Source organism: Salvelinus namaycush, unplaced genomic scaffold (genome assembly GCF_016432855.1).
Source record: "Salvelinus namaycush isolate Seneca unplaced genomic scaffold, SaNama_1.0 Scaffold299, whole genome shotgun sequence".
Lineage (NCBI taxonomy): Eukaryota > Metazoa > Chordata > Actinopteri > Salmoniformes > Salmonidae > Salvelinus > Salvelinus namaycush.
The window spans coordinates 25703-37500 of record NW_024059885.1 but is presented as its reverse complement, the minus strand read 5'-3'; the positions used below and the strand labels follow the sequence as shown (position 1 = coordinate 37500).

The following is an 11798-nucleotide window of genomic DNA, read 5'->3' as shown; positions in this document are numbered from 1 at the left end:
GTCCCTCACAGAGCAGCTGCAGGAAGCGGAACAGGTCACAGGTAAACTCATCATCCGCCATCACCTTCTCATCTGACCACAGGAACACAAGAGGGGGTCAACAGGGGGTCAACAGGGGGTCGACAGGATGAGAGTGTTGTTGTTTTTGTTTGTTTATAAGTGTATTGGAGTGTGTAAATACAGTGTCCATTGTTGTTTGACTGAGAAAGCAAGGATGAATAAGAGGAGTTTAAAATGAAGGATTAGGCCTGGTAACAATGTGTGTGTGTGTGTGTGTGTGTGTGTGTGTGTGTGTGTGTGTGTGTGTGTGTGTGTGTGTGTGTGTGTGTGTGTGTGTGTGTGTGTGTGTGTGTGTGTGTGTGTGTGTGTGTGTGTGTGTGTGTGTGTGTGTGTGTGTGTGTGTGTGTGTGTATGTAAGTATAACCACAGTATCACTGCCCTCGTTAGCAGGTTAGTAGCTAAACCACAAAGACCTCAGACAGATTGTCCGTTAGTCTCTGTCCACTGGCCAGCGGATAGGCAGATAGAGAAAGGGAGGAGCCAGACAGGAGGAAAGGGAGGAGCCAGTCAGGAGGAAAGGGAGGTGCCAGACAGGGGGAGGAGCCATATGTGGGGAAAGGGAGGAGCCAGTCAGGAGGAAAGGGAGGAGCCAGACAGGGCGAGGAGCCATATGTGGGGAAAGGGAGGGACCAAACAGGGGGAAAGGGAGGAGCCAGCTAGGGGGAGAAGCCATATAGGGGGAGGAGCCAGAGGATTCCCGCCTTCAATACTATAGTACTGACCCCAGCTTTGGTTTTATCTGCTCCCTCCTCAACACACACACACACACACACACACACACACACACACACACACACACACACACACACACACACACACACACACACACACACACACACACACACACACACACACACACACACACACACACACACACACACACACACACACACACACACTCCATACAGAGAACACAGGAACTTGGCCAACAACCAGGTATTTCAACACACACAGGTCAACCATCAATAATGTGACATTGATAGGGTCACGACAGTGGAGAGGACAGAGAATGATGTGACATTGAAATGGTCACGACAGTGGAGAGGACAGAGAATGATGTGACATTGAAATGGTCACGACAGTGGAGAGGACAGAAAATGAGGTGACATTAAAATGGTCACGACAGTGGAGAGGACAGGAAATGAGGTGACATTAAAATGGTCACAACAGTGGAGAGGACAGGGAATGATGTGACATTGAAATGGTCACGACAGTGGAGAGGACAGGAAATGATGTGACATTGAAATGGTCACGACAGTGGAGAGGACAGAGAATGAGGTGACATTGAAATGGTCACGACAGTGGAGAGGACAGGGAATGATGTGACATTGAAATGGTCACGACAGTGGAGAGGACAGGAAATGATGTGACATTGATAGAGTCACGACAGTGGAGAGGACAGGAAATGATGTGACATTGAAATGGTCACGACAGTGGAGAGGACAGAGAATGATGTGACAATGATAGAGTCACGACAGTGGAGAGGACAGGAAATGATGTGACATTGAAATGGTCACGACAGTGGAGAGGACAGGAAATGATGTGAGAATGATAGAGTGTTCACAGAGGACAACATCATCTTCTGTGACAGAGACAGACAACACAAGGAACACAGAAATACAGAGAACAAATCGGAGAGAATATCTCTCTATATCAAACACAAAGTCACACAAGTCATGCAACTACAGATCTACTGAACTCTACAAACTCCAGTGAGTGTGTGTGTTGTTGTGTGGTGGAAAAACAAGGGAACCAAATCACATGTACTGGAGACAGAAGTGGAGTGGTTTGCGAAACTATTCACCCCCTTGGCATTTTTACTATTTTGATGCCTTACAGTCTGTAATTAAAATGAGTTTTTGGGGGGTTTGTATCATTTGATTTACACAACATTCCTACCACTTTGAAGATGCAAAATATTTTTTATTGTGAAAAAAAAACAAAAAACAGATACATAACTATTCACCCCCCCAAAGTCAATACTTTGTAGAGCCACCTTTTGCAGAAATTACAGCTGCAAGTCTCTTGGGTTATGTCTCTATGAGCTTGGCACATCTTGCCACTGGGATTTCTGCCCATTCTTCAAGGCAAAACTGCTCCAGCTCCTTCAAGGTGGATGGTTTCTGCTGATGTACAGCAATCTTTAAGTCATACCACAGATTCTCAATGGGATTAAGGTCTGGGCTTTGACTAGGCCATACCAAGACATTTAAATGTTTCCCCTTAAACCACCCGAGTGTTGCTTTAGCGGGTAGCCTAGTGTTTAGAGCGTTGGACTAGTAACCGAAAGGTTGCAAGATCGAATCCCCGAGCTGACAAGGTAAAAATCTGTCGTTCTGCCCCTGAACAAGGCAGTTAACCCACTGTTCCTAGGCCGTCATTGAAAATAAGAATTTGTTCTTAACTGACTTGCCTAGTTAAATATAGGTAAAATAAATAAAAATTACAGTCATTGTCCTGCTGGAAGGTGAACCTCTGTTCCAGTCTCAAACCTCTGAAAGACTGAAACAGGTTTCCCTCAAGAATTTCCCTGTAATTTAGCGACGTCCATAATTTCTTCAATTCTGACCAGTTTCCCAGTCCCTGCCGATGAAAAACTTCCCCACAGCATGATGCTGCCACCACCATGCTTCACTGTGGGGATGGTATTCTCGGGGTGATGAGAGGTGTTGGGTTTGTGCCATAGCGTTTTCCTTGATGGCCAAAAAGGTCAATTTTTTTCCATATGTTTGGGGGGTCTCCCACATGCCTTTTGGCAAGCACCAAACGTGTTTGCTTATTTTTTTCTTTAAGCAATGTCTTTTTCTGGCCACTCTTCCGTAATGTCCAGCTCAGTGGAATGTATTGCTTAAAGTGGTACTATGGACAGATACTCCAATCTCCGCTGTGGAGCTTTGCAGCTCCTTCAAGGTTATCTTTGGTCGCTTGTTGCCTCTCTGATTAATGCCCTCCTTGCCCTGTCTGTGAGTTTTGGTGGGCAGCCCTCTCTTGGTAGGTTTGTTGTGGTGCCATATTCTTTCCATTTTTTAATAATGGATTTAATGGTGCTCCGTGGGATGTTCAAAGTTTGTGATATTTTTTATAACCCAACCCTGATCTGTACTTCTCCACAACTTTGTCCCTGACCTGTTTGGAGAGCTCCTTGGTCTTCATGGTGCCGCTTGCTTGGTGGTTACCCCTAGCTTAGTGGTGTTGCAGACTCTGTGGCCTTTCAGAACAGGTGTATACATACTGAGATCCTGTGACAGATTATGTGACACTTAGATAGCCTCAAAAAAACCTGGTTAAAATTATAATTTAGAAGTCAGACGAACACACCTAGAAGTTTTGGAATTATAACACATAGCAAGTCTGAAACCAGACAAGTGATTGGCACCATTTTTCTCTTAAAGGAATACCGTGGATTTTGGCAACGAGGCCCTGTATCTACTTCCCCAGTCAGATGAACTTGTGGATAACTGTCACGCCCTGACTTTAGAGATCCTTTTAATTCTCTATTTGGTTAGGTCAGGGTGTGACTAGGGTGGGACATCTATGTTTTCTATTTCTTCGTTGGCCGGGTATGGTTCCCAATCAGAGGCAGCTGTCTATCGTTGTCTCTGATTGGGGATCATACTTAGGCAGCCTTTTTTCCACCTTAGTTTGTGGGATCTTGTTTTTGTGTAGTGCCTGTGAGCACTGCATTTGCTTCACGTATCGTTTATCCTTTATTGTTTTTTGTGAGTTTCATTATTAAAGATGTGGAACTCTAAGCACGCTGCACCTTGGACCATTTATTCAACAAACGATCGTGACAATAAAATGTTTATGTCTCTGTGTCCGGTATGAAGGAAGTTAGAGTTAGAGGTACTTACGCCAGCCAATGCTAACTAGCGTTAGCGCAATAATCGGAAGTTCTTTTGTTATTTAACCTTTATTTAACTAGGCAAGTCAGTTAAGAACATATTGTTATGACGACCTACCGCGGACAAACCCTTCCCTAACCCGGACGACGCTGGCCCATTGTACGCCGCCCGATGGGACTCCCAATCACGGCCGGTTGTGATGCACCCTGGGATCAAACCAGGATCTGTAGTGACGCCTCTAGCACTGAGATGCATTGCCTTGGACAGATGCGCCACCCGTGAATATGTGCTAGCATGTTACCTCTAAATTCCTCATACTGGACACAGACATAAAAATGGTATCTACGAGTTCATCTGACACTGGGGGAAGAACATAAAAGGGCTTCATTTCCAAAATCTCAAAGTATCCCTTTAAGCTCATTCAATGAATGTTAATTAAAGTAGCATCTTGTGATATTTTCTATCACAGAAAAGCTGTCTTTAATTACACAATAGGGGAAAGTGAAAATAAGTGAAAAAGTTCAGATGTGATGAATGTCAACCTTGTGTCCAGAGAACACCTTTTGGTAATGTCTTGGTAGGGATAGGGAGAAAGATGACAAGGTGGGGAACTTGGGGCAATGGAAGAGTCTCAGTATTTGAGGGGGATGTTTAAATTATGTAAAAAGGCAAATGTCTTAGGAAACGGGGATTTGTCGACTCCCTACTGAGGTTGCAGTTCATTTCAGGTTTGATGAGACACATCAGTACAGTAAGAGACTCATGGCTAGAAAGGATAGGGATTTTGTCAAATTGACATTCAATGTAGATTTTTTTTTTTGCACTTTAGCTAACCCTAACCGTAACCATTTTCCTAACCTTAACCTAATTCTCGTAACCTTCTAGGTTCACTTTCCTAACCTGCTACGTAAGTTGTCCTAACCTGCTACGTAATATGTCCTAACCTGCTACGTAAGTTGTCCTAACCTGCTACGTAAGTTGTCCTAACCTGCTACGTAAGTTGTCCTAACCTGCTACGTAAGTTGTCCTAACCTGCTACGTAAGATGTCCTAACCTGCTACGTAAGTTGTCCTAACCTGCTACGTAAGTTGTCCTAACCTGCTACGTAAGTTGTCCTAACCTGCTACGTAAGTTGTCCTAACCTGCTACGTAAGTTGTCCTAACCTACTACGTAAGATGTCCTAACCTGCTACGTAAGTTGTCCTAACCTGCTATGTAAGTTGTCCTAACCTGCTACGTAAGTTGTCCTAACCTGCTACGTAAGTTGTCCTAACCTGCTACATAAGTTTTCCTAACCTGCTACGTAAGTTGTCCTAACCTGCTACGTAAGTTGTCCTAACCTGCTACATAAGTTGTCCTAACCTGCTACGTAAGTTGTCCTAACCTGCTACGTAAGTTGTCCTAACCTGCTACATAAGTTGTCCTAACCTGCTACGTAAGTTGTCCAACCTACTACGTAAGATGTCCTAACCTGCTACATAAGTTGTCCTAACCTGCTACGTAAGTTGTCCTAACCTGCTACATAAGTTGTCCTAACCTGCTACGTAAGTTGTCCTAACCTGCTACATAAGTTGTCCTAACCTGCTACGTAAGTTGTCCTAACCTGCTACGTAAGATGTCCTAACCTGCTACGAAAAGTCAAATCTGACAAAAGCTGTATCCTTTCTAGTCAAAACCCCATGTAACAGTTCTCTGTGATCTCCTCTAGAGAACTTGTCAGGACAAGAAGAAAATGGAAGAAATACTCTCCTTCCTTCTTTTTGCTCAGCCACTGTTCCACGAGTCTTAGAGTTACAGTAGATCTGTAGTACTAGGAAATGCACTCAAGGACCCCCCAAAAAAACTGTCAAAACTTTTCAATCCCTGCTAGTGGACGGATCATGGCCGTTACCGGGGAAACTTAGAGGAAGTGACGCTAGTGAATTTAATTATAATCTTTTGGCAGTTATCCTAGGCTAAAATAACCAGTGATCGGAAAGTTTCGTTTTTTTTTCAGTGACTCCTTGAGTGCGAAATGAAATGTGTATTAACTACACACACCACAGAAAAAGAAAGACCTAGTGAGCTGAATAATAGAAAGAAAGGACAGAAGGAGAGAGAGAGAGAGAGAGGGGGAAAGAAGGAAAGAGACAGAGACACGTCTTATTTACCACGTTCTAGCTTCATATCTGAGAACCGTGAAAAGGTGGGATGGGGAAAGGAGGGGTATGTAAAGGGTAAAGGGCGGGGTAGAGTGGTGGTGAGGAGAGAGACAAAGAGAGAGCCAAGGTGAGTCCAGTAGCTACAACAATTAAAGCCGTTGTCAGGGATGCATGTACAGTTTCTATACACACCGTCTTGAAGCACAGTGATTCATACAACAGCACCTTTATGAATCTCATACGGTTTCTATCTACTTTAGGACAGCCAACGAAAACAGTAAATAAATACACGCTAACACAAACTGCAACCGCAGTAAACACCTGTATGCAGTAAAAAGTACAGTGATTCACAGCGAGTAGCTACCCTGTAACTAGCCATGTAGCAGATCAGTTTCTACAGTAACTAGCCATGTAGCAGATCAGTTTCTACAGTAACTACCCTGTAACTAGCCATGTAGCGGATCAGTTTCTACAGTAACTACCCTGTAACTAGCCATGTAGCAGATCAGTTTGTGTTGTAGCTAGCCTGTAACTAGCCATGTAGCAGATCAATTTGTGTTGTAGCTACCCTGTAACTAGCCATGTAGCAGATCGGTTTGTGTTGTAACTACCCTGTAACTAGCCATGTAGCAGATCAGTTTGTGTTGTAACTAGCCTGTAACTAGCCATGTAGCAGATCAGTTTGTGTTGTAACTACCCTGTAACTAGCCATGTAGCAGATCAGTTTGTGTTGTAACTAGCATGTAGCTAGCCATGTAGCAGATCAGTTTGTGCTGTAGCTACCCTGTAACTAGCCATGTAGCAGATCAGTTTGTGTTGTAACTAGCATGTAGCTAGCCATGTAGCAGATCAGTTTGTGTTGTAGCTACCCTGTAACTAGCCATGTAGCAGATCAGTTTGTGCTGTATCTACCCTGTAACTAGCCATGTAGCAGATCAGTTTGTGTTGTAGCTACCCTGTAACTAGCCATGTAGCAGATCAGTTTGTGTTGTAACTACCCTGTAACTAGCCATGTAGCGGATCAGTTTGTACAGTAGCTACCCTGTAACTAGCCATGTAGCAGATCCGTTTGTATTGTAGCTACCCTGTAACTAGCCATGTAGCAGATCAGTTTGTGTTGTAACTACCCTGTAACTAGCCATGTAGCAGATCAGTTTGTACAGTAACTACCTTGTAACTAGCAATGTAGCAGATCAGTTTGTGTTGTATCTACCCTGTAACTAGCCATGTAGCAGATCAGTTTGTGCTGTATCTACCCTGTAACTAGCCATGTAGCAGATCAGTTTGTGTTGTAGCTACCCTGTAACTAGCCATGTAGCAGATCAGTTTGTGCTGTATCTACCCTGTAACTAGCCATGTAGCAGATCAGTTTGTAATGTAGCTACCCTGTAACTAGCCATGTAGCAGATCAGTTTGTGTTGTAACTACCCTGTAACTAGCCATGTAGCAGATCAGTTTGTACAGTAACTAGCCTGTAACTAGCCATGTAGCAGATCAGTTTCTACAGTAACTAGCCTGTAACTAGCCATGTAGCGGATCAGTTTGTACAGTAACTAACCTGTAACTAGCCATATAGCAGATCAGTTTGTGTTGTAGCTAGCCTGTAACTAGCCATGTAGCAGATCAGTTTGTGTTGTAACTAGCCTGTAGCTAGCCATGTAGCAGATCAATTTGTGTTGTAGCTACCCTGTAACTAGCCATGTAGCAGATCGGTTTGTGTTGTAACTACCCTGTAACTAGCCATGTAGCAGATCAGTTTGTGTTGTAACTAGCCTGTAACTAGCCATGTAGCAGATCAGTTTGTGTTGTAACTACCCTGTAACTAGCCATGTAGCAGATCAGTTTGTGCTGTAGCTACCCTGTAACTAGCCATGTAGCAGATCCGTTTGTGTTGTAACTAGCATGTAGCTAGCCATGTAGCAGATCAGTTTGTGTTGTAGCTAGCCTGTAACTAGCCATGTAGCAGATCAGTTTGTGTTGTATCTACCCTGTAACTAGCCATGTAGCAGATCAGTTTGTGTTGTAACTAGCCTGTAACTAGCCATGTAGCAGATCAGTTTGTATTGTATCTGCCCTGTAACTAGCCATGTAGCAGATCAGTTTGTGTTGTATCTACCCTGTAACTAGCCATGTAGCAGATCAGTTTGTGTTGTAGCTACCCTGTAACTAGCCATGTAGCGGATCAGTTTGTGCTGTATCTACCCTGTAACTAGCCATGTAGCAGATCAGTTTGTGTTGTAGCTACCCTGTAACTAGCCATGTAGCAGATCAGTTTGTGCTGTATCTACCCTGTAACTAGCCATGTAGCAGATCAGTTTGTGTTGTAGCTACCCTGTAACTAGCCATGTAGAAGATCAGTTTGTGCTGTATCTACCCTGTAACTAGCCATGTAGCAGATCAGTTTGTGTTGTAGCTACCCTGTAACTAGCCATGTAGCAGATCAGTTTGTGTTGTATCTACCCTGTAACTAGCCATGTAGCAGATCAGTTTGTGTTGTAGCTACCCTGTAACTAGCCATGTAGCGGATCAGTTTGTACAGTATCTACCCTGTAACTAGCCATGTAGCAGATCAGTTTGTATTGTAGCTACCCTGTAACTAGCCATGTAGCAGATCAGTTTGTGTTGTAACTACCCTGTAACTAGCCATGTAGCGGATCAGTTTGTACAGTAGCTACCCTGTAACTAGCCATGTAGCAGATCCGTTTGTATTGTAGCTACCCTGTAACTAGCCATGTAGCAGATCAGTTTGTGTTGTAACTACCCTGTAGCTAGCCATGTAGCAGATCAGTTTGTACAGTAACTAGCCTGTAACTAGCCATGTAGCAGATCAGTTTGTGTTGTATCTACCCTGTAACTAGCCATGTAGCAGATCAGTTTGTGTTGTAACTACCCTGTAACTAGCCATGTAGCAGATCAGTTTGTGTTGTATCTACCCTGTAACTAGCCATGTAGCAGATCAGTTTGTGTTGTAACTACCCTGTAACTAGCCATGTAGCGGATCAGTTTGTACAGTATCTACCCTGTAACTAGCCATGTAGCAGATCAGTTTGTATTGTAGCTACCCTGTAACTAGCCATGTAGCAGATCAGTTTGTGTTGTAACTACCCTGTAACTAGCCATGTAGCGGATCAGTTTGTACAGTAGCTACCCTGTAACTAGCCATGTAGCAGATCCGTTTGTATTGTAGCTACCCTGTAACTAGCCATGTAGCAGATCAGTTTGTGTTGTAACTACCCTGTAACTAGCCATGTAGCAGATCAGTTTGTACAGTAACTAGCCTGTAACTAGCCATGTAGCAGATCAGTTTGTGTTGTAACTACCCTGTAACTAGCCATGTAGCAGATCAGTTTGTACAGTAACTAGCCTGTAACTAGCCATGTAGCAGATCAGTTTGTGTTGTATCTACCCTGTAACTAGCCATGTAGCAGATCAGTTTGTGTTGTAACTACCCTGTAACTAGCCATGTAGCAGATCAGTTTGTACAGTAACTAGCCTGTAACTAGCCATGTAGCAGATCAGTTTGTGTTGTATCTACCCTGTAACTAGCCATGTAGCAGATCAGTTTGTGTTGTAACTACCCTGTAACTAGTCATGTAGCAGATCAGTTTGTGTTGTAACTAGTCATGTAGCAGATCAGTTTGTGTTGTAACTAGTCATGTAGCAGATCAGTTTATGTTGTATCTACCCTGTAACTAGCCATGTAGCAGATCAGTTTGTGCTGTAGCCAACTCATCTGTGGACATCAACAGTCTGGCAGTGTAGTGAGAGGGGATGTGTTACATTGAGCTGTTCAGGTGACAGAGCTATCCTGGTGGTGAGGTGTTATCACCATACTCACTTGATCCCTCCTCTGACACCATACCAAGTCCCTCAGCCTTGTTCTGTCGCTCAAAGGCATTCAGGTCTAGAACGCTGCCAACAAACAAACATTAGAATCATTAACACACACAAACATTAGAATCATTAACACACACAAACATTAGAATCATTAACACACACACATTAGAATCATTAACACACACAAACATTAGAAACATTAACACAACAAAAGAGTGATCAAATTAAGATCCTACATCTGTACAGCAAACACATTAGAGTCATTACCATCTAATGCATGTTAATTATTTACAGGAAGCACAGATGATAACATGGATTTTAATGATAGCTGATGAGAGATTTGAGTCTAGGCTTAGAGCCATCCAATATTTGTTTTAAATCCACATCAAGTTACACGTACCTGCAGGTACACATAACTAGATGTGTATAGACTTACATACCTGCAGGTACACATAACTAGATGTGTATAGACTTACATACCTGCAGGTACACATAACTAGATGTGTATAGACTTACATACCTGCAGGTACACATGACTAGATGTGTATAGACTTACATACCTGCAGGTACACATGACTAGATGTTTATAGACTTACATACCTGCAGGTACACATAACTAGATGTGTATAGACTTACATACCTGCAGGTACACATGACTAGATGTGTATAGACTTACATACCTGCAGGTACACATGACTAGATGTGTATAGACTTACATACCTGCAGGTACACATGACTAGATGTTTATAGACTTACATACCTGCAGGTACACATGACTAGATGTTTATAGACTTACATACCTGCAGGTACACATGACTAGATGTGTATAGACTTACATACCTGCAGGTACACATGACTAGATGTGTATAGACTTACATACCTGCAGGTACACATGACTAGATGTGTATAGACTTACATACCTGCAGGTACACATGACTAGATGTTTATAGACTTACATACCTGCAGGTACACATGACTAGATGTGTATAGACTTACATACCTGCAGGTACACATGACTAGATGTTTATAGACTTACATACCTGCAGGTACACATGACTAGATGTTTATAGACTTACATACCTGCAGGTACACATGACTAGATGTGTATAGACTTACATACCTGCAGGTACACATGACTAGATGTTTATAGACTTACATACCTGCAGGTACACATGACTAGATGTGTATAGACTTACATACCTGCAGGTACACATGACTAGATGTTTATAGACTTACATACCTGCAGGTCTGCATCAGAGCCTGAATACTCAGGAAGAAGCCCACATCCTTTTTGTCCTTCAGGTAGTCCAGCATCCTCTACAATACAGAGAGACAGAGAGACAGAGAGACAGAAAGAGAGAGACAGAGAGACAGAGAGGGAGAGAGACAGAGCGACAGAGAGGGAAAGAGACAGAGACAGGAAGACAGAGAGAAAGGAAGACAGAGAGACAGGAAGACAGAGAGACAGGGAAACAGGAAGGCAGAGAGACAGGAAGACAGAGAGACAGGAAGACAGAGAGAAAGGAAGACAGAGAGACAGGAATACAGAGAGACAGGGAAACAGGAAGGCAGAGAGACAGTAAGGCAGAGAGACAGAGAGACAGAGAGAAAGGAAGACAGAGAGACAGGAATACAGAGAGACAGGGAAACAGGAAGGCAGAGAGACAGTAAGGCAGAGAGACAGAGAGACAGAGAGAAAGGAAGACAGAGAGACAGGAAGGCAGAGAGACAGAGAGACAGGAAGGCAGAGAGACAGTAAGGCAGAGAGACAGGGAGACAGAGAGACAGGAAGGCAGAGAGACAGGAAGGCAGAGAGACAGAGAGACAGGAATACAGAGAGACAGGAAGGCAGAGAGACAGAGAGACAGAGAGACAGAGAGACAGGAATACAGAGAGACAGGAAGGCAGAGAGACA

At 43.4% G+C, this 11798-nt stretch overlaps 1 protein-coding gene across 1 annotated transcript in view; it reads right to left on the bottom strand.

Annotated features, from left to right (window-relative positions):
• The window catches only part of LOC120039767 (ryanodine receptor 1-like), a 92246-nt gene that overhangs the window by 58451 nt on the left and 21997 nt on the right, over positions 1-11798 (bottom strand). Inside the window, exons 12-15 of the mRNA XM_038985152.1 lie at positions 11124-11200; positions 9885-9958; positions 6056-6073; positions 1-72 (exon numbers count right to left, since the gene is read on the bottom strand). The exon at positions 1-72 is cut by the window's left edge and continues 9 nt beyond it. Of these exons, the coding sequence (XP_038841080.1) occupies positions 1-72; positions 6056-6073; positions 9885-9958; positions 11124-11200 (241 nt within the window). The remainder of the gene's footprint in view (positions 73-6055; positions 6074-9884; positions 9959-11123; positions 11201-11798) is intronic.